Below are 16,580 nucleotides of genomic sequence, written 5' to 3' on the forward strand. Positions count from 1 at the left end.
TGGTCTGGTTATCGATGCCTTGGCTAGAGAGTCTGCTATTTCATTTATAATAAGTCCTTTATGGCCAGGCACCCAAATTAAACGCAAACTTCTCAAATAACAGGTATCAATGAATGAAACGTCCTCAATACGCGAGAGTCACAAGAAGCAGTGAGGGATGAGCACAATGATAATGAATCAGTGACTATCACGGCAGGCGTAATTGATAGGTCTAATTTGCGTAGAGCCAGCACCACCGCTATGAATTCATGCTTTTTTTTTTTTTTTTTTGGATAATGTTGGATTAGTGATCTGATTCGGTTGACTCGTTTGTTAGGCAATAGCCGTATAGTATACAAAAATTTTTTTTTCATAGTAATGCAAAACAAAAACTTTGGAATTATAAAGTTATTGTGCACAGTTACAGTAACAATTATTTCTGCATACTTTGTAAAATAAAAAGTAGGGTCAGTTTAGAAAGTTAGCGCTATAAGCTCTTGGTCTGGCAACATGTCGCTGTTTTTTTTTTTACGGCTCACATGCGGCGTGCGTGCAGCGTGGTAGGTCCGCTGTGGATGGTTTGAAAAAGGTAGTACAGGCTATTTTCGATATAATTGTCGCCACATAGCCGTGCGTGCACATTTCGTGCTTGGTTTATGCTGCGACTATTGTCAAAAATACAAGTAGATCAAAAACATTAATGTATTTAAGTACAGTGCATGCTGATGGATTCACTTTGTCTTGTGCTGCTTATTCCTGTCAACACATGCTTAAGCGATAACGGCATGTTATGGCAGTGTGAGAAGCGCAATCTAAGTGGTCGTCGTGACTACTACTGTCTTTGAACAGCGGCAGCAGCCGCAGCGAGATGTGGATCCGCCTGGTAGTGTCTGCTTTTCATGTTCAAGAACGAGAACGTTAACACCAGAAGGGTGGTTTTGCTGGGCGATTTGGCAATGCATCCTTGACTTAGGCAGCGTCTATGTTATTTCAGGCTGTCTAAGTCAATACCGATGGATTTCAATGACTACTGAGCACGTATGACACATACACACACTCGGGGTGGTGCCTGTGTGTATCCTAACTCCCTGTTGTTTTTTAGTCTGCATCTAATACCCCTGTCCCACGAGGCACTTTCGATCGCGACCCAGCCCGATTAGGATCGAGTTTCTCGATCGCATTTGGCTTCCTTGCGCAAGCTGCGAAAGGGAGCCAATCGCGATCGAAAGTGCCCGTGAGACCAAGGTATATAACATGGCGTGTGTATATATATATATATATATATATATATATATATATATATATATATATATATATATATATATATTCAGCTTACACCTTTGCCCCCGCTTTTACTCATTCTAAACTATTAATAACGCATTTTTGTGTTCTGGCCCCCATTAGGAACGCTGTTGTCGCAGCCGGAAATTGAAATTGTGACTTCATGCTTTGTAGCAGAGTGCCATAGTTACTAAAATACCAGTGTCGTGGGACATAAGAGGGTAAATAATAGGTCCTGTGCTGTTGTGTCCTTTGTGTGCAGGAGCAAGGTGCTGGAAAACATGGATGACTGTGAATTGCCCCGTGGTGAAGTGCAGAGAACATTTTCCTCTCTGAAAAGATCTACTGTCGAGAAGGATGACCTGTTCAAGGTGAACATAGTTTATGTTTAGTGAAGTGTTGGCCTAATACTTTACCATGCAGATCGACTGATTTTTGAACAAATGTTTGTGTTCCTTTCTTTGAAAGGTCATATTTTCAAAAGTGAAACTTGCTTTGGAGATTTTGCAGCTTGTAATGAAGGTGTAGGAGAAATATATAGTACGTAGCGCAGCCCAATAGCCACAGTGCAGTTTTGGGATGCAAAACCCCAACAGTGAACCTAACGTCTCATCGGTTGACATGCTAGATTATCAAGTGGGCTAGAAAACTGTACATATTTATTTTGGTCATTGCACGTTATTGTTCTAAAGGAGAACTTTCTGCAATGCCTCCTTCAATGCAAAACGGCCTTTCGGACCAAGTTTGCCTCAAGATCTATGCATGTCAGGCTTAGTTTGCTGAAAAGCTGTCATTTTAAGCAGTCGGTAAAGAGCCACTGTTTGCATGATCCTTCTTCATGCAGGCTGTAATAATTAGCTTGCAAGTAGCAAATACCAAAGTGTGAAACTGAATATAAATTCAGTAATAAAAATTAGCCATTTGTATTTGAAATTTTGGTTAGGTTTCGCCTGAAAGGCGAATCAATGATAGTGATAGCAAAGCATACACAGCTACATGAAGTAAGCTTCGTAGCTTTATTGGCCGTATAAATTGCAATAAACATTCGCTTAATAATTAAATTAGCAAGCACGGTGTCACGCATGCCGAGGCAAACATGAACAGTTCTCACTCGATCGTGAATACTCGTCACAATACTGACTGGAGTGATGAGTGAAAACAGAGGAGCGAACGCTTCTATTGTATCTCTGTTCAACGCATCTCTAAAACTTGAAGAGTACACGGCCTCCAGCACTAGGCACTTGTGAAGCCGCCAGCCATTTCGGCTCGCCCAGTTGCTGCACCGATCGGAGATTATGTCCAAGATAGGGCGTGGGCGGTGCACAGCCCGGCTAAAGGGGGAGACCCCCCCTACCCTCCTTCCGCACGTTTGACCACGTGACCTCCAAGATGGTGTGTGCATAAAGCTACCATCCTTCTCAGCTCACCGTCCCAAGCTTACCCTTGCTCCCGCAGCACACGGTGTGCGAGGAATGATAGGATCTTATCACTCTTGGACTTTGTGTCCAAGAACCTCACGTAACGCTGATAGCGCAAATTTGCCTGTAGGGTCCACATAATTGCTATTGCAATAAAAACACCATTGATGAGGAGAAAACCCATTTCCACTACATGTCACATGCAGAAGTAATTCAGCTGTGATGAGGCCTGAAACCACCTTTTTCTTGTGCAGTTAATTCTTTGCAAATATGTTACTTAACCTTGACAGTGCTAGTACAAGTGTGACTTGTCCTTTCTAAGAGGATGTTCAGTACTTGCTGCCATGGCCATGAGAGTGTGGCACCAGTCACTGGTGTTTTGGTTGTCCGCATGTCATTGCCTGGGGGGGGGGGGGGGGGGGCATTGCGTCTTATTGTAATTGTGCATGAATGTTTTTGGTCATGGGGGGGGGGGGGGGAGGGGCTTCACCTGTAGCATATTTCCTCGTTTTATTTCACTTTATTTCTTATACTAAAAAGCCATTCATTTTGGCTTGATATTGTGCTTGATAAATATGACAAGGCTGCGGACAAATGAGAATAACTCCTTGCAGGCCCGTGACAGCGACCTGCCAAAAAAGCGCAACCGTAAGCGAAAAAAGAAGTCTCAGAAAGGGGACGAGGCGGAGGAGGATGAAGCCTCATCAGTGGTTGTGGAGCCATTGACAATTCGTCTGCTGGCTGAGGGCTTGGTGGTGTTGGGCCGTGTGCAGCAGGTGCAGGAGTTTGGTCTGCGTGTGTCCCTCCCAGGGGCCATCACAGGCCGTGTATCTCTGACTAACATCTCGCAGCCATACAGGCTCCTGCTGCGCCAGTTTGCTCAAGGGGTCCAGGATCAAACCACAGTGAGGCTTTTTCATTATGGAAACTAGATTGATTGATACATATAGTGATAGGTGATTGATGGCATTTTAACACCAAAAAGCAGAGTAAAGAAGAGCTTAGTATTCATTTTTAATCTCCTATTCTTTAATGTGCATCCAATGCTCTGGGTAGTATTTTACGTGAACAACCTAAGCACATACATGGCGTAAACGATGCACAAACTAGCCCAATTAGAAAGTTTTCTGCACAGCAGTAGACAAAGTTGCCATGAGAGGCTTCTGTGTTATCATTTCTAATGAGATTACTCCTTTTAAAGTGCTCTTGCCTATTCATGGTCAAACAGTTGTGTAAGGTGCAATCAACCACTGTGTAACAAGTGTAGCATATTCTGCTTTCGTTGATAGGGGAGTGTGAAGGAGGTCATAGTTTTTGTAGCATCATTTGTGCCTGTGCTGCAGGATTGTTCAGTTGTTTACTTGGGCATGGAAAGAAATTTTGCTAGAATGGGCATCACATGATAATTTCTGTACTGTTGCCCTCGGGACACACTTTATGTTACAGTTAGAGCAAAGAAACCTGTTCATGCTGTGTGTATTGTGTTTGTCTGCAACTTGCTGCCTGCCCTCATCATTGCAGCTCAGCATTGCAGCAGCCGATTCCAGATCCACCCTGACCTCAGTACTCAAGACTGTTTTAATGAAGTGTTTTGTGTGCTGCATATGGAGAAGCTTTTTTCTGGACTGTTCAACACACAGTGCTGTGCTGAATATGAGGTTTGCCTCTCCAGGATTGGTAACTGAACAGCCGAGTGGCTATTGCACTGAGGCAGGTTAAAGTTTCTAAGCAGGTCCACATTTACTGAAATCTGGTAAATTGGTCGAGCCAACCATTTTTTGGGAAGTATAGGAGGCAACCTGACACAGTGACATTATAGCGCCCTACAATGAAATGAAAAGAAAAATGAAATGGTTTTGAGGTGATGGGGGGGAGGTTGAGCTACCCTCCCCGCAGGAGAGGCTTTCTCCTATTGTCTCGGCCAATGCCTGCAAGTGATATTCATTTACTGCTTCCCCCATATTGGAGGCAAAAGCCAATGTGACCCTCGCCTCCTTTTTAAAAAATCTCTTTTGTGTTGTATATGATGCATTTCTGGCAGTGACATTGCGCATGCTGTGTTTTGCAGAAATATCCTAGTTGCTTGTGTTGCGTCTGGCTACTTGTGTGTTGCAGATGTCTGCTTTGACGATGCTGTTGCTGGTGGGGAGAGTGACTCCTCTGGGAAAAAAGAGCGCGGACACTTCATTTAACTTTTTGTTTGCTTTTGCAGTGTCCATTGCTGTAATACTTTGCAGACACAATCATCACTGTGTGATCTATGTACTGGGCTTGTCTGCTTACGATGCCCAAGCCTAGTGAAGGAAAAGAAGAAACAAACATGAAAATTCACAGGACGTATAAGTATTTTATGAGAAGGTTTGCTGTGTTTTGATACTGGTAGTGCCTTCTGTGGGAAGCAGCTAAGGCCTTTTAGCTAAAGCATTCTACTTTGGTCACATTATACTGAATATGTATCATTATGCAGGCTGCCTGAGGCAAGGATGAATAGTAGGGAAGCCTTGCATAGCGAAGTATGTAGTGCTTAGAGTTGGGCTCGTATGAAATATAGTAAGTTTGTCTTGAATAATTCTGCAGACTAGTGTGACTTGGCTGCTTACTGCATTGTTTGTTTTTCTAATTCTCAACAGGAGATACTTCCCCTGCCAAGGCTGTTTCAAGAAGGCCAAACTGTTGTCTGTAAGGTTATTGCTGCTGCTCCAGTAGAATGGGGATCTTCCAAGGTGTCTGTCGATCTTTCCTTGGATCCGGCTGCAGTGAATGCCTCGATGACACCGTCAATACTACAGAAAGGAATGGTAGGAGGGATTACGATTTTCTTGCCTAGCATTTCTGACTGGGATCTTATGTTGCAGGTACTCCAGGCAGCAGTATCGAGCATAGAGGATCATGGTTACACCATGGATTGTGGAGTGGACGGTGTCACTGCCTTCTTGTCTCGGGCTGAAGCAACTACATTCATCAAGCAGTGCAATGCAGGTCATGCACTGGCTGTTGGCCAACTGGTCCAGTGTGCAGTTCTGGCTGATCCTGGAGGTGGCCGAGCATTGCAATTGACAGCACGACCTTCCACTGTCAATGCACCCCTGGTATGTAAATGATTGCAGCCCATCTCTGTCATGAGGCACATTTGATATGGTTGTGCCTGGATGTGATTTATTTTTTGGGTGTTATGCTAGCCTAAACTTAGATGCCTACATAGTCTATGGCAGAAAATGTTTGAATGGTTTCAGAGAAAAATAGCTCAGACTAGGAGCCCTTTCTGCACCTTTCTTGGGAACGTTTAATTCAATAGTTGCCAAATCTGCTGGCCTCGAAATCCACCAGCCTTCTTATATTGCTGAGGAACTTTTGTGTCTTTGTACCGCCCTCTAATAGGGCACAACACAGAAATGAAACTCTTTTCAAACCGCTTATAGTAATATGACAAGTGCAAAGGTGCAGATGTTGCAGCGCAAAATGCACTAATGTCTGCTGTTTTTGATGTTGCAGATGATAGAAAGAGCACATGAATTTGAGGCTTACAGTAAATTTTTTGAGAGGGTAATCACTGGCCTCTATGTGTGTGCTCGTCAGTATAGCATGGGAATAGACCTCTCCCTGTTTGCAGGGGTGCAACAGCTGCGCCAATTGCGCCATTTTGGTACAATTTCGTATTTTTGCGTTGAGCTGCGCCAAAACCGCGATTACCAAACCTGGTTGTTTATTGGGCACAGGTTCGCCCAATAAACAACCAGTTTCGTCATACACAGTTTTTCGACTGTTTTCTTTACCGTCACTACTACGTGACAATACGTTGAAATTGTGCCACGCTGCGCCAAAACGCCCTACCGGCCGCAAAATTTCTCGGTTACGCTAGTTTTAGTGGAAAATAAAGGCCGTGTTGGCAACTTTCAGCTTGACAAGCCATTACAGTACCAGTAGTACTAGGCACTGTACCAGTAGCACAGACGAGATCCAAACGGAGTGCCCGCTGCCCAGATGAGACGTTGGCGTGTTTGGTGGTGGGCGCCGAAGAATATTTTCGCTGCTGGTTGCAGTGCGGCGTGTTGTATAGGCAGTAAAATCATGCGGAGTGCGTGTTGCTTGCAGTAACGAAAGCAGTTCGCCATTGCCGCGTTGACTCAACAAGATCCTCGCTGTATCTGTGCACGCGGTCACGAGCGGAGCGGGTACGAATACTCCACGGGAAACTCGCTTGTACGGTACAGCAAGCGACCCGGCACTGACGGCGTGAGCTTAGTAGGCGACGCAATGCACAAAACTAGCAAGGGTTCGATTCTACGCGGCAACAGGCACAGCGGCAATGAAACGGTGCCGATTTTCGCTGTACACCGCTGAAACGCCAAAAGATTGTCAAACAGTCGCTGCATGTTTCGACTACTGCCGGAACGTCGCGACATATCGTCAGAAAAAAAAACGAAAGGGAACCACTCGCGAAGATATGCATGGTGTACTTTCCACGTGTTTGGCGGAAACCGTTGCGTGCAGTGCACTGCTGGGGCGCGATCGAGGTCATTGTTCGGAGCGCGCATTCAATTTCGCCGGGCGCGGCTAGGTCAAGCGTGCACGGCGAAACTGAATGCGCACTCCAAACAACGATCTCCGATCGCGCCCCTGCCCTCACCTACGCTGCTAATGTGAATTACCGTATATATACTTTCATAAATGCACTTTTTTCCCCCCAGAAATCTAATGCAAAGTAGGGGGGTGCGTTTATTATGCGGGGTAAATTTTATGGCGTTTTATGAGTAAGCGATCTTTGTGAAACTGCACCAAATTCGGATTTTCCTGCTCCAAAAGCAAGATTTTCCTGCTCCAAAAATTGCTCCAAATCCTATTTTGGCTGTTGCGCCACTGTGTTAGCAAACGGTGTGACGTCACTGCGGGGGCCCCCTTCCCTCTGCCGCGCCGCCGAAGCAGGTGCTGGTTGGCAAAAAACATTCGTGCGACCTCTTCTCTCTGCATAAGAGCGCTACTTGTATATCAGATGCCGCGATTGTAAGTCCGGCATATTGCGATTTTTTGAAGTGACAGCATTTACGAACTGTGCTTAGGAAGTATAATCGTCCCCGTTTCACCGGTACAACAACTGAGCGTTGTTGCCAAGTGCATGGTTCCCGTAAGTCAGCATGCGGTGATTTCGTAAAAGTGCGCCTCTTCCGTAGATCAAACATCCACAAAAATGTGCTCGAAAACGAACATTTTACACAGATGATGCACATTTTCGCGGTGACAGAGTGATATACTTCGCTAAATGAATTTGTATTGCATTGTCGTGAATGCACTGATTTGCGCCCCATTTACACTGTAGCTTTAAACGATATACAAGATGAACTTCATCTACAGCTGCACGGCGGGTCAGTGGAGCCGTACTAAGTAACAGCGCCTAAATTCAGATGAGGGAGAAATGCAGAAAAACTTATTACCCTGTTTTAGGAGCATGGTAAGATACCCTAGATGAACAAAATTAATCTGGAGCCTTTCGTTACACTGTCCCCCATAAGCCTCTGTGCAGCTTAGGGATGTTAAACACCATAATTTAATTTTAATTATTAGTCTCGGTCATGTGGATGCACAAAGCAATATCTTCCACAAGTACATATAATCCGTTGCGCGTTAACTTCGCTGTGTCTGCTGCCTTCTTTGCTGCTCTCAACTTTACAAGACCCAACTTTTGCATGTTTATGTGCATCATCATCATCATCATCAGCCTATATTTTATGTCCACTGCAGGACGAAGGCCTCTCCCTGCGATCTCCAATTACCCCTGTCTTGCGCTAGCGTATTCCAACTTGCGCCTGCAAATTTCCTAACTTCATCATCCCATCTGGTTTTCTGCCGACCTCGACTGCGCTTCCCTTCTCTTGGTATCCATTCTGTAACCCTAATGGTCCACCGGTTATCCATCCTACGCATTACATGGCCTGCCCAGCTCCATTTCTTCCGCTTAATGTCAACTAGAATATCGGCTATCCCCGTTTGTTCTCTGATCCACACCGCTCTCTTCCTGTCTCTTAACGTTAGTCCTAAGATTTTTCGTTCCATCGCTCTTTGTGCGGTCCTTAGCTTGTTCTCGAGCTTCTTTGTTAACCTCCAAGTTCCTGCCCCATATGTTAGCACCGGTAGAATGCAATGATTGTACACTTTTCTTTTCAACGACAGTGGTAAGCTCCCAGTCAGTATTTGGTAATGCCTGCCGTATGCATTATGTGCATCATCACGACATAAAGTCCGTACCATGAAGGTGAATACACCAATAACGAAAAAAAAAAAGAAAGTTCATTGGTTCAATTTTACTTAAGACCAGTGAGATCTGCGTTAAAATGCGATAATTTCAGTGGTTTGCCTTCTGGGCATTCCCCGTGCTTAAATGTATACACGCAGTTTCGGCAGCGGTCAAAACATCTTAGGAGCTCATTTGTAGTCATACCTCTCAGTCGATAAATTATGCTGAAACGGAGGTTTTTTTAAAATATTTTTTTATGCAGACAGCGCAGATGGCCCTGAAATACATGCACTCACTAATCATCGCGTTTCATTCATTCTCACCTGTGCAGTAATTACGGGTCCTGACGATCTATCGGAGCCTGATCACTATGATTGGTTTTATTACATGCAACGTGTCCACAGTCTTGTAAGCGAGATGTATTGCTAATCGCATAGTACACTTCACGCACACACACACACACACACAATGTGGTCCTTTTCCCTACGCAAAGATGAGCCGATATCGTCGCTATTTTCGCCGCACACATTACCACAACAAACGTGGCACACTTCCATGGAAAAGCTGACATTCTTCATTGCACAATCCATCACAGACCACCACCACGTGGCTTATGTTCACAAGTTTCTAAAAAAGGCCAGTGTCGCCACATTTTTATCACGCAGTTTACCACACACCGATGTTCTCCGACACACATTACTGCTAATATGGCTGGCAAGAGAATTGTGAAGGTTCATGTAAAAATAAAAAAGAAATCAAAACACTCGTACACATGGCGCCCACCTACACCAATTACTGCGCGACTGCACCACGCAGAAAGCCGGTGGCGGCTGTTTTTTGCCAACCAGGGTCACCACACATGCGCCGGTGACGTCACAGCAGAGCGTCGCCGGTGCGGTGTGACGTCGTACCCCAAGAGAGGTCTATTGAAAAAGTCACAGGCCTGCGCAGTACACGCAGCACAGTCACAGTGTAAGCTGGTGGAGCGGCTCAAGAGCAGCTCCAATTTGGGCACCACGCACAACAGGGTCTTCGCGGCAGTCTGTTCACATCATTTTGACGAGAACGATCTGAACTGTCCGCCCGGTATCGATGGCGAGCTGCGGCTTGTAATGCTCTCTAGAGCGGACGCTGCGTTTGCAGGCATCTTACCTAGATGGCGCCACCATACTGGCGGAGGCTCGAGTCGTCTCCTTCTGTGTGCTTGCCTAATTATATATGGCTATTTTCCGCGGCCCGATAGCAAGCACTTGCGTGGCTCAGTGGTAGAGTATCCGGCTCCCACGCAGTGGACGCGGGTTTGATCCCAGCGGGAATCGGGTACTTTTTTTGCGATTCCGGCGATGGCGGTTACGCGGCTGGCGGCGGCGGCATCATTGCGACCCAAAACGGCTATGGGAATGAACCCATAACAGCTTACGCTGTAAAAAGCGGTAGAAGGCACTTCCTATGCACTGAATTGGGGAAAGTGCACATGGAAATGGGTTATGTTTTCATTATATACCATGATGACCACTTGTCAGTGAAGGAAATTGGACAGTTACTGGTAGTGTCAGCTTGCATGTGTACTGCTTAATGGGCCTCCCTGAGCATCCGTGTGAACACAAAGGAATGTGCCGAAGGCTTTCACAAAAGCTGCCGCACTGCACATACAATGTGTTTGGGTTTCATTCAATCAGAACTGTAGTGCAACATTACGTTGCTTAACTGATTAGAAAAACAAACAAAAAGAAAAAGCAGACTTCTGCGATTCTTCCGACTTTGAACACTTTTACTATGACAGCAGGAGGCTCTCAAAGCTGACACGCCATCTTCTAGAAGCCCTTTGCTATGCACAGTGTCATCTTTGTTTGCCTCAGAATTGCCTGTTGTGTCCACGAAAATATGTAGATGCCCAGATGCAGCCACTATCAGAGTCTGTGTGGGGTGCCAAACCTTGCGTTTGAATCCCAGTGGTGATGGTGGGTAAAGTATTCATTTTTCAGCATAGAAGTGCTTTTCTATCTACACTCTGTGCATTTTGCCAACATTATGTTACACCCAATGTGTTGAAATTAGGAAAATATTGAATATCTTGTGCTATTAGCAGGTCTATGTGCTGTAGAGACACCTATGAGCTGACAATACAATGGAATCTCGATCATACGATCTTCACTGGAACCGGAAAATAACGCGTATCATCTAAAAATCGTATCACCTATAGTATTATCCAACCAAATCATATTATTGGGAAAATAAAAAGCGATATATATATATATATATAGTACTATTATCATGAAAAATGTATTAGTATGCAGAATCGTATCGAGATTCCACTGTATATGAGGTGTGTTCAAAAAGAAACCAAACTTTTGCTATAACGCCTTTACTGCTTATGGTACAACATTTTAAGTGCTATCCCCTTCAAAGTAGTCCCCTCTGCTGGCAATGCACTCTTCCCATATTTTCTTCCATTTTTGGAAAGCCTCCTGGAGCGCACCTTCTGGAATAGCGCGCAGGTCTCTTCTCGCATTGTCCTGGATCTCCTCTATGCCGTACGGTTTGGAAACGACGTCCTTTCAAGGTGGTGTTCAGCTTGGGGAATAAAAAAAAGTCTGTTGAGGCTAGGTCTGGAGAATATGGTGGGTGCGGCACAACAGGAGTGTGGTCTTTCGCTGAGTAGCTGTGGACAAGGAGTGAAGCGTGAGCCGGGTGGTTGTCAAGATGCAACATCCAAGCCTGATTTTCCCATAATTCAGGCCTCTTACTGCGCACAGAATCTCTCAAACGTGCTAGGATTCCCTGGTAAACTTCTTTGTTTACCGTCTGACCATGTGGCACAAACTCCTGATGGACAATGCCTTTGCAGTCAAAAAACGCAACCAACATCACCTTCATTTTTGAGCGACTCATGCATGCTTTTTTTTGGACGACGAGAACCTTTGGCCACCCACTGCGATGACTGCACTTTCGTTTCAACATCATAGCCATAAACCCATGTCTCATCGCCTGTTATGATTTTCTTAAGAAAGTTTTCATCGTCATTGGCAGCGGCGAGCAGTTCCTGGTTGATTTCAACATGGGTCTGCTTCTGTTCGTCAGTCAACAAACGCGGTACGAATTTTGCACTGACATGACGCATCCCAAGTTTGTCACTCAAAATTTCATGACATGATCCTACGCTGATACCCACTTCGTCAGCGAGTTCTTGAACAGTCAAACGACGATTTCCTCGAAGCACTGTTCGAAATCTCTACGTGGTCATCATCTGTGGATTTGGAAGGTTGTCCAGGCATGGGATCGTCACCAACTGACATTCTTCCGTCTTCAAAACGCTTGAACCTATCATAGCACTGCGTGCGACTCATACAGTCCTCCCTGTATGCTTGGCTGAGGAACTGAAATGTCTCTGTGAAAGTTTTCCCAAGTTTGTAGCAGAACTTCACACACACATGCTGTTCTTCCAATTGCTTCATTGTCACTTTGGCACCAATCCAAAGAACAGCTTGTTCATGTGCTCACTTCAGCAGCTGTAGCTCGCCAACTAACGGTCAGAGCGAAACGCGGCAAATGGCAGTTTGTTGCCTAAACCTGCCGCTACATGCGCTCAGTAGCCGCAGCGCGCTCCCTCTGCCGGTTGGCGTGCTATTTCAAAAGTTCGGTTTCTTTTTGAACACACCTCGTATATTACAGGTATTATTTCATGATTTATTGCTTCATTACGCAGAACACAATGCACTCACTGGCACTACTTGAGACTTAAAATACTTCGCTAAATAAGCCAGTTTGCTGGAGCTTGGATCGCTTGCAGTGCGAGAAATGCTGTGATGGTGGTGGTTTTCTTTTTCTTTGCCCTATGGTGGGGGAAATACTGAGGATGAAGAAGTGGTTTGACGACGACATGGTAATGGTGGCAGTGCATACGTAATAGTAGTAACAACAGCCACCATTAACATTACGGAAAGGATGAAGGGAGGGGTATACAGTCGAACCCAGATATATTGAACCTGAAGGGGATCACAAAAAGTTCGATGTACAGGTATTTCTATAAATAAAACACAAATTTTATACAAAAATTTTCAAGGAGATTTTTCTGCTGTTCGTTATACAGAACAATTCGTTATATGTGGGTTCGATGTATCCAGGTTCGACATTACACAGCAAATGCAACTTGGTGCTTTTACCCATGGCAGTATAAATAATGTATGGTCTTCCATGAAATTATGTGAAAGTAGTGTAACAAAAAAAATCTCAAATTAAAATTAATTAAATCAGCGTTTGATGTACTTATAGCCAATTTCAGCACATACTTTTGTACTAGCCAGGCCAGGGAATGTAGGCTCAAATTTATGATGCAGTAAAAAGAAGCTGCATCTATATGCCTTTGTTTAGCTTAAAACAGAAATATAGGTGGAAGGGGGGGGGATATGTGGGTAGGTGTCTAAGTTACGGCACGTGTGGAAAAAAAAAAAAATTTATGCCCACGAAACCCGTTTCTGGGAACACTGCTCCGCTAAAATCACTGCTCATTACTTCCTTTGTGCTTTCATCACTGTCTGAACCTCTGGAACAAGTTTTGGGCAATAAATTTTGTGCTATGCGGTGGCCTAGTGCAAACAGCAATGCGAGTGGTTTGCAAGCCCAATTTTTTTCGAATAGATTCCTTAAAAACACTGAAATAAATTAAGTCAGTACAGTTATATATAAAGTGTGCAGTCTACATTGTAAACGGTTTATAAGAATTCTGACATTTGTTTGTGCCTTGGCTATCTTTGTCCAGGAACTTGAGGACTTCAGCTTGGACTATGTTCTGCCTGGTTTCCGTGCAGAGGTTACTGTAATCGAGGTGATGTATTTGCATATATTTGTTGTTCTTTCTTAACATTCTACACTTTTTATACACAGTACAGTATGAGTCTTACTAGTTATGGAAAGTTGTACTACTATGTATTTAGTCACCGACTGATAATTCGGACTCGACAGCGACCACCAGAACGTCCGAATAATCGAGGGCCCAAAATAGCGGATTCGACCAAAAATAAGTCTCTTTATTCCACAAGTGGCCAGAAAATGTATCCCATATTCGCGGATTGTCACTTTCAGAGATACCGTGAAACCTTGATATAACGAAGGCAGTAAAATCAGCAATTTGTTTTGTTCAATTAAAATTTCGTCACATTGAAATTCAACCTTTTATGCAAATAAATACAGTTGCCTATAGATTATTCTTACACGGAAGGGACCGCAAAATTTTCCGAATTTTCCGCCTCGCAGTCTGATGGTGTCACCCGCAGTGAGTACAACACTATCATGAAAAGTGGTGGCAGCGGGGAGCAAATGCGTCGTCTGCCTTACACCTAAACGCGTCTCCGAAACTCGAGATTAGGCAACCTGCAGTACTAAATGCACGGGAAGACGGCGCACATGATGACAAGCCATCTCGGCACGCCCAATATTTGCACACATGGCAGATTACCTCTAAAACAGGGTGTGCGGACTGTGTATGCGCTCAGGCGTGCTGACAACCATTGATGGTGCTGCTTGCACGCAGCATTCCAAAAACCAGTGCTGTGACGTGGGCTCGCGCAGCTAAGCATGTCCGAGATTGCATTGATGCGGATTTCTCGGGCGATCCGTTTCAGAGATAGTTTTACTTTCGCTTGCCAATGCCAATAGAGTTTCTGGTGCTGTTCCAAGCTTGCTATCTTAACACAGTGCCAAGGGCGTGCTGTTGGCCGTATACTTCGGCGTGTTTGTGAAATCTCGCGAAAGTGAACCTATTTCCAAAACTCGTGAAGGTAGCCCACGAATATCGCCCCAGCTATTCACCGTGTTGTGGGCCATGTGCTGCTCGAACACGACGGACTTCGTTCGCATTGCAGTGTGCTAGCTGTTTGTGTAGCCATAACCAACAGCAGTGGCCACGTGACAGTGCCCCATTTTTACTTTTTATATGCTTCACCGCAATACATTTGTTACTAATATGTTCTGTATGCTGCGCCGCATTACACGGCTGTACTGTGGTGAAGCTTACTCAAAGAACTGACAGAATTTTTGGGGGGGTTCTAATACTTCAAATAGTTAAAGTGACTTAAACAGAATCGAATACCAACCGATTTGAATCTAATATTTGAAGTTTGCAATAATCGATTTAACAAAGTAATTTCTACTCCCCCTTCAACTTCGTTATAATGAAGTTCGAGTGTATTTCTGTCTCTGCTATTAATGAACCAATTTGAAAAATTCTTGCAGTAGAACGCTCCCTCAAGTTTTCGTTCTATCTTAGGATCCCCCTTGATTTTTCTATATCTGAGATCGGCTGTGCTAGTACTTGCGTCATGATGGCAGTCGGAATTGTCAGTTAAAACTATCACCATTAAGCTTGTCAAGGCCTCCTTGAGCTTATCTCTTGCTGGAATATCGTTCAGTGGCGGTTATGATAATTGATTCATGCTGTGAAAACACGCTGCAGTGGCTGTGACTGCAAACGAACCTTGGCAATGGCAATGGAGTGCAGTGATTAGTTGACACTCCTGTTGGGACACCAGTATAAAAGATTGACATATTGGCTTCCTCTTGCTCTTGGTTTTTGCAGACACAGAATGAAGGGCTGGTGGTAGGCTGGAATGGTATGGAAGCGTGTGTGCATCGCAGCCACTTGCCAGGACCTTGGGATAGCCCAGAGGACATTGCAGTTGGGCAGACACTGGTGGGCACATTGCTCTATGTGCAGCCACTTGTTCAACGACCCTACCTGAGTCTTCAGAAGCCCCTGAGCCGAGCCATGTTTGGAGCAATTCGCCCTGGTGCCCTCTTGGAGGGTGCGGCGAAAGTGGTGGCCATTGAAGCTGGTGCCGTGCACATGCGCCTCGAGCCCAGTGGTGTCCGTGCCCTCTGCCCACGACCTCTGGTAGCTGATCAAGATGTCGAAGATGCCCGTGACTTTGTCACTGCTGGTGAATGCCTCACGTGAGTGGCTTCTTCTGGTCCTTCACCTGAGGAGTGCAGAACTTTTTATTCAACTATCCATCCTGAATGTTGTCTTGGAGCAGTGCAAACCCAGTGCTCACCGAGGGGCACATTAGGTTCATAGCAGCTTGGTGTTATGTTGATTTGACCTTAGCAGGACTATAAAATTTGTTCAAATAACCCAAGAATTCCAACAAATGGAGGTGTTTAAAGTAGCATAAGAATAAAGATCGTTACTCACCGCAATTTATTATTTAGGTTGCCGATTTGAGCATGTTGTAACCATTTTTCAGTTACTTGGCACTATACATTAGGTAACGCAGGAAAAGTACTTTCAGAATAAGTTTCGGTTTTGGTAAACTGAGCTTTTGTGTTCTGGCAAAAATTTGCCCTTCACCACCTACAAATAAGCATGTGGCTTGTGATTACAGAGCATTAGCATTAGGTTTTTGTGATCAGAGTACTAGTAGTATGTCCGAAAACAACATTACATCATCACATTTACAATCTCGCTGCACTGAAGTTGGAAAGAAAAGTTGGCAGTTGTCTGCCGATAATTTTAGGTTTTGACTCTGAGGCGGTGTTCTATCAAGTGCTTCAAAAAGTCTGTACAGTGCGGTCCACTATAACGATATCGAGAAAAACGAGAAATCCGATCGTTATAACCGATCATCGCTATATCTGGACTGCCGAAAAAAAAAAAAAATGCCGAATATACCTTTGCA

General features: G+C 44.7%; 1 protein-coding gene across 1 annotated transcript in view; it reads left to right on the plus strand.

Moving 5' to 3' along the window:
* The first annotated feature begins 500 nt into the window (after nt 1-500).
* The window catches only part of LOC119460550 (protein RRP5 homolog), a 122,538-nt gene continuing 106,458 nt past the window's right edge, over nt 501-16,580 (plus strand). Inside the window, exons 1-7 of the mRNA XM_037721486.2 lie at nt 501-568; nt 1,523-1,631; nt 3,293-3,583; nt 5,309-5,476; nt 5,534-5,767; nt 13,667-13,732; nt 15,482-15,855. Coding sequence (XP_037577414.1) covers nt 1,542-1,631; nt 3,293-3,583; nt 5,309-5,476; nt 5,534-5,767; nt 13,667-13,732; nt 15,482-15,855 — 1,223 coding nt within the window. The 5' untranslated portion in view covers nt 501-568; nt 1,523-1,541. The remainder of the gene's footprint in view (nt 569-1,522; nt 1,632-3,292; nt 3,584-5,308; nt 5,477-5,533; nt 5,768-13,666; nt 13,733-15,481; nt 15,856-16,580) is intronic.

This window comes from Dermacentor silvarum, chromosome 1 (assembly GCF_013339745.2).
Source record: "Dermacentor silvarum isolate Dsil-2018 chromosome 1, BIME_Dsil_1.4, whole genome shotgun sequence".
NCBI lineage: Eukaryota > Metazoa > Arthropoda > Arachnida > Ixodida > Ixodidae > Dermacentor > Dermacentor silvarum.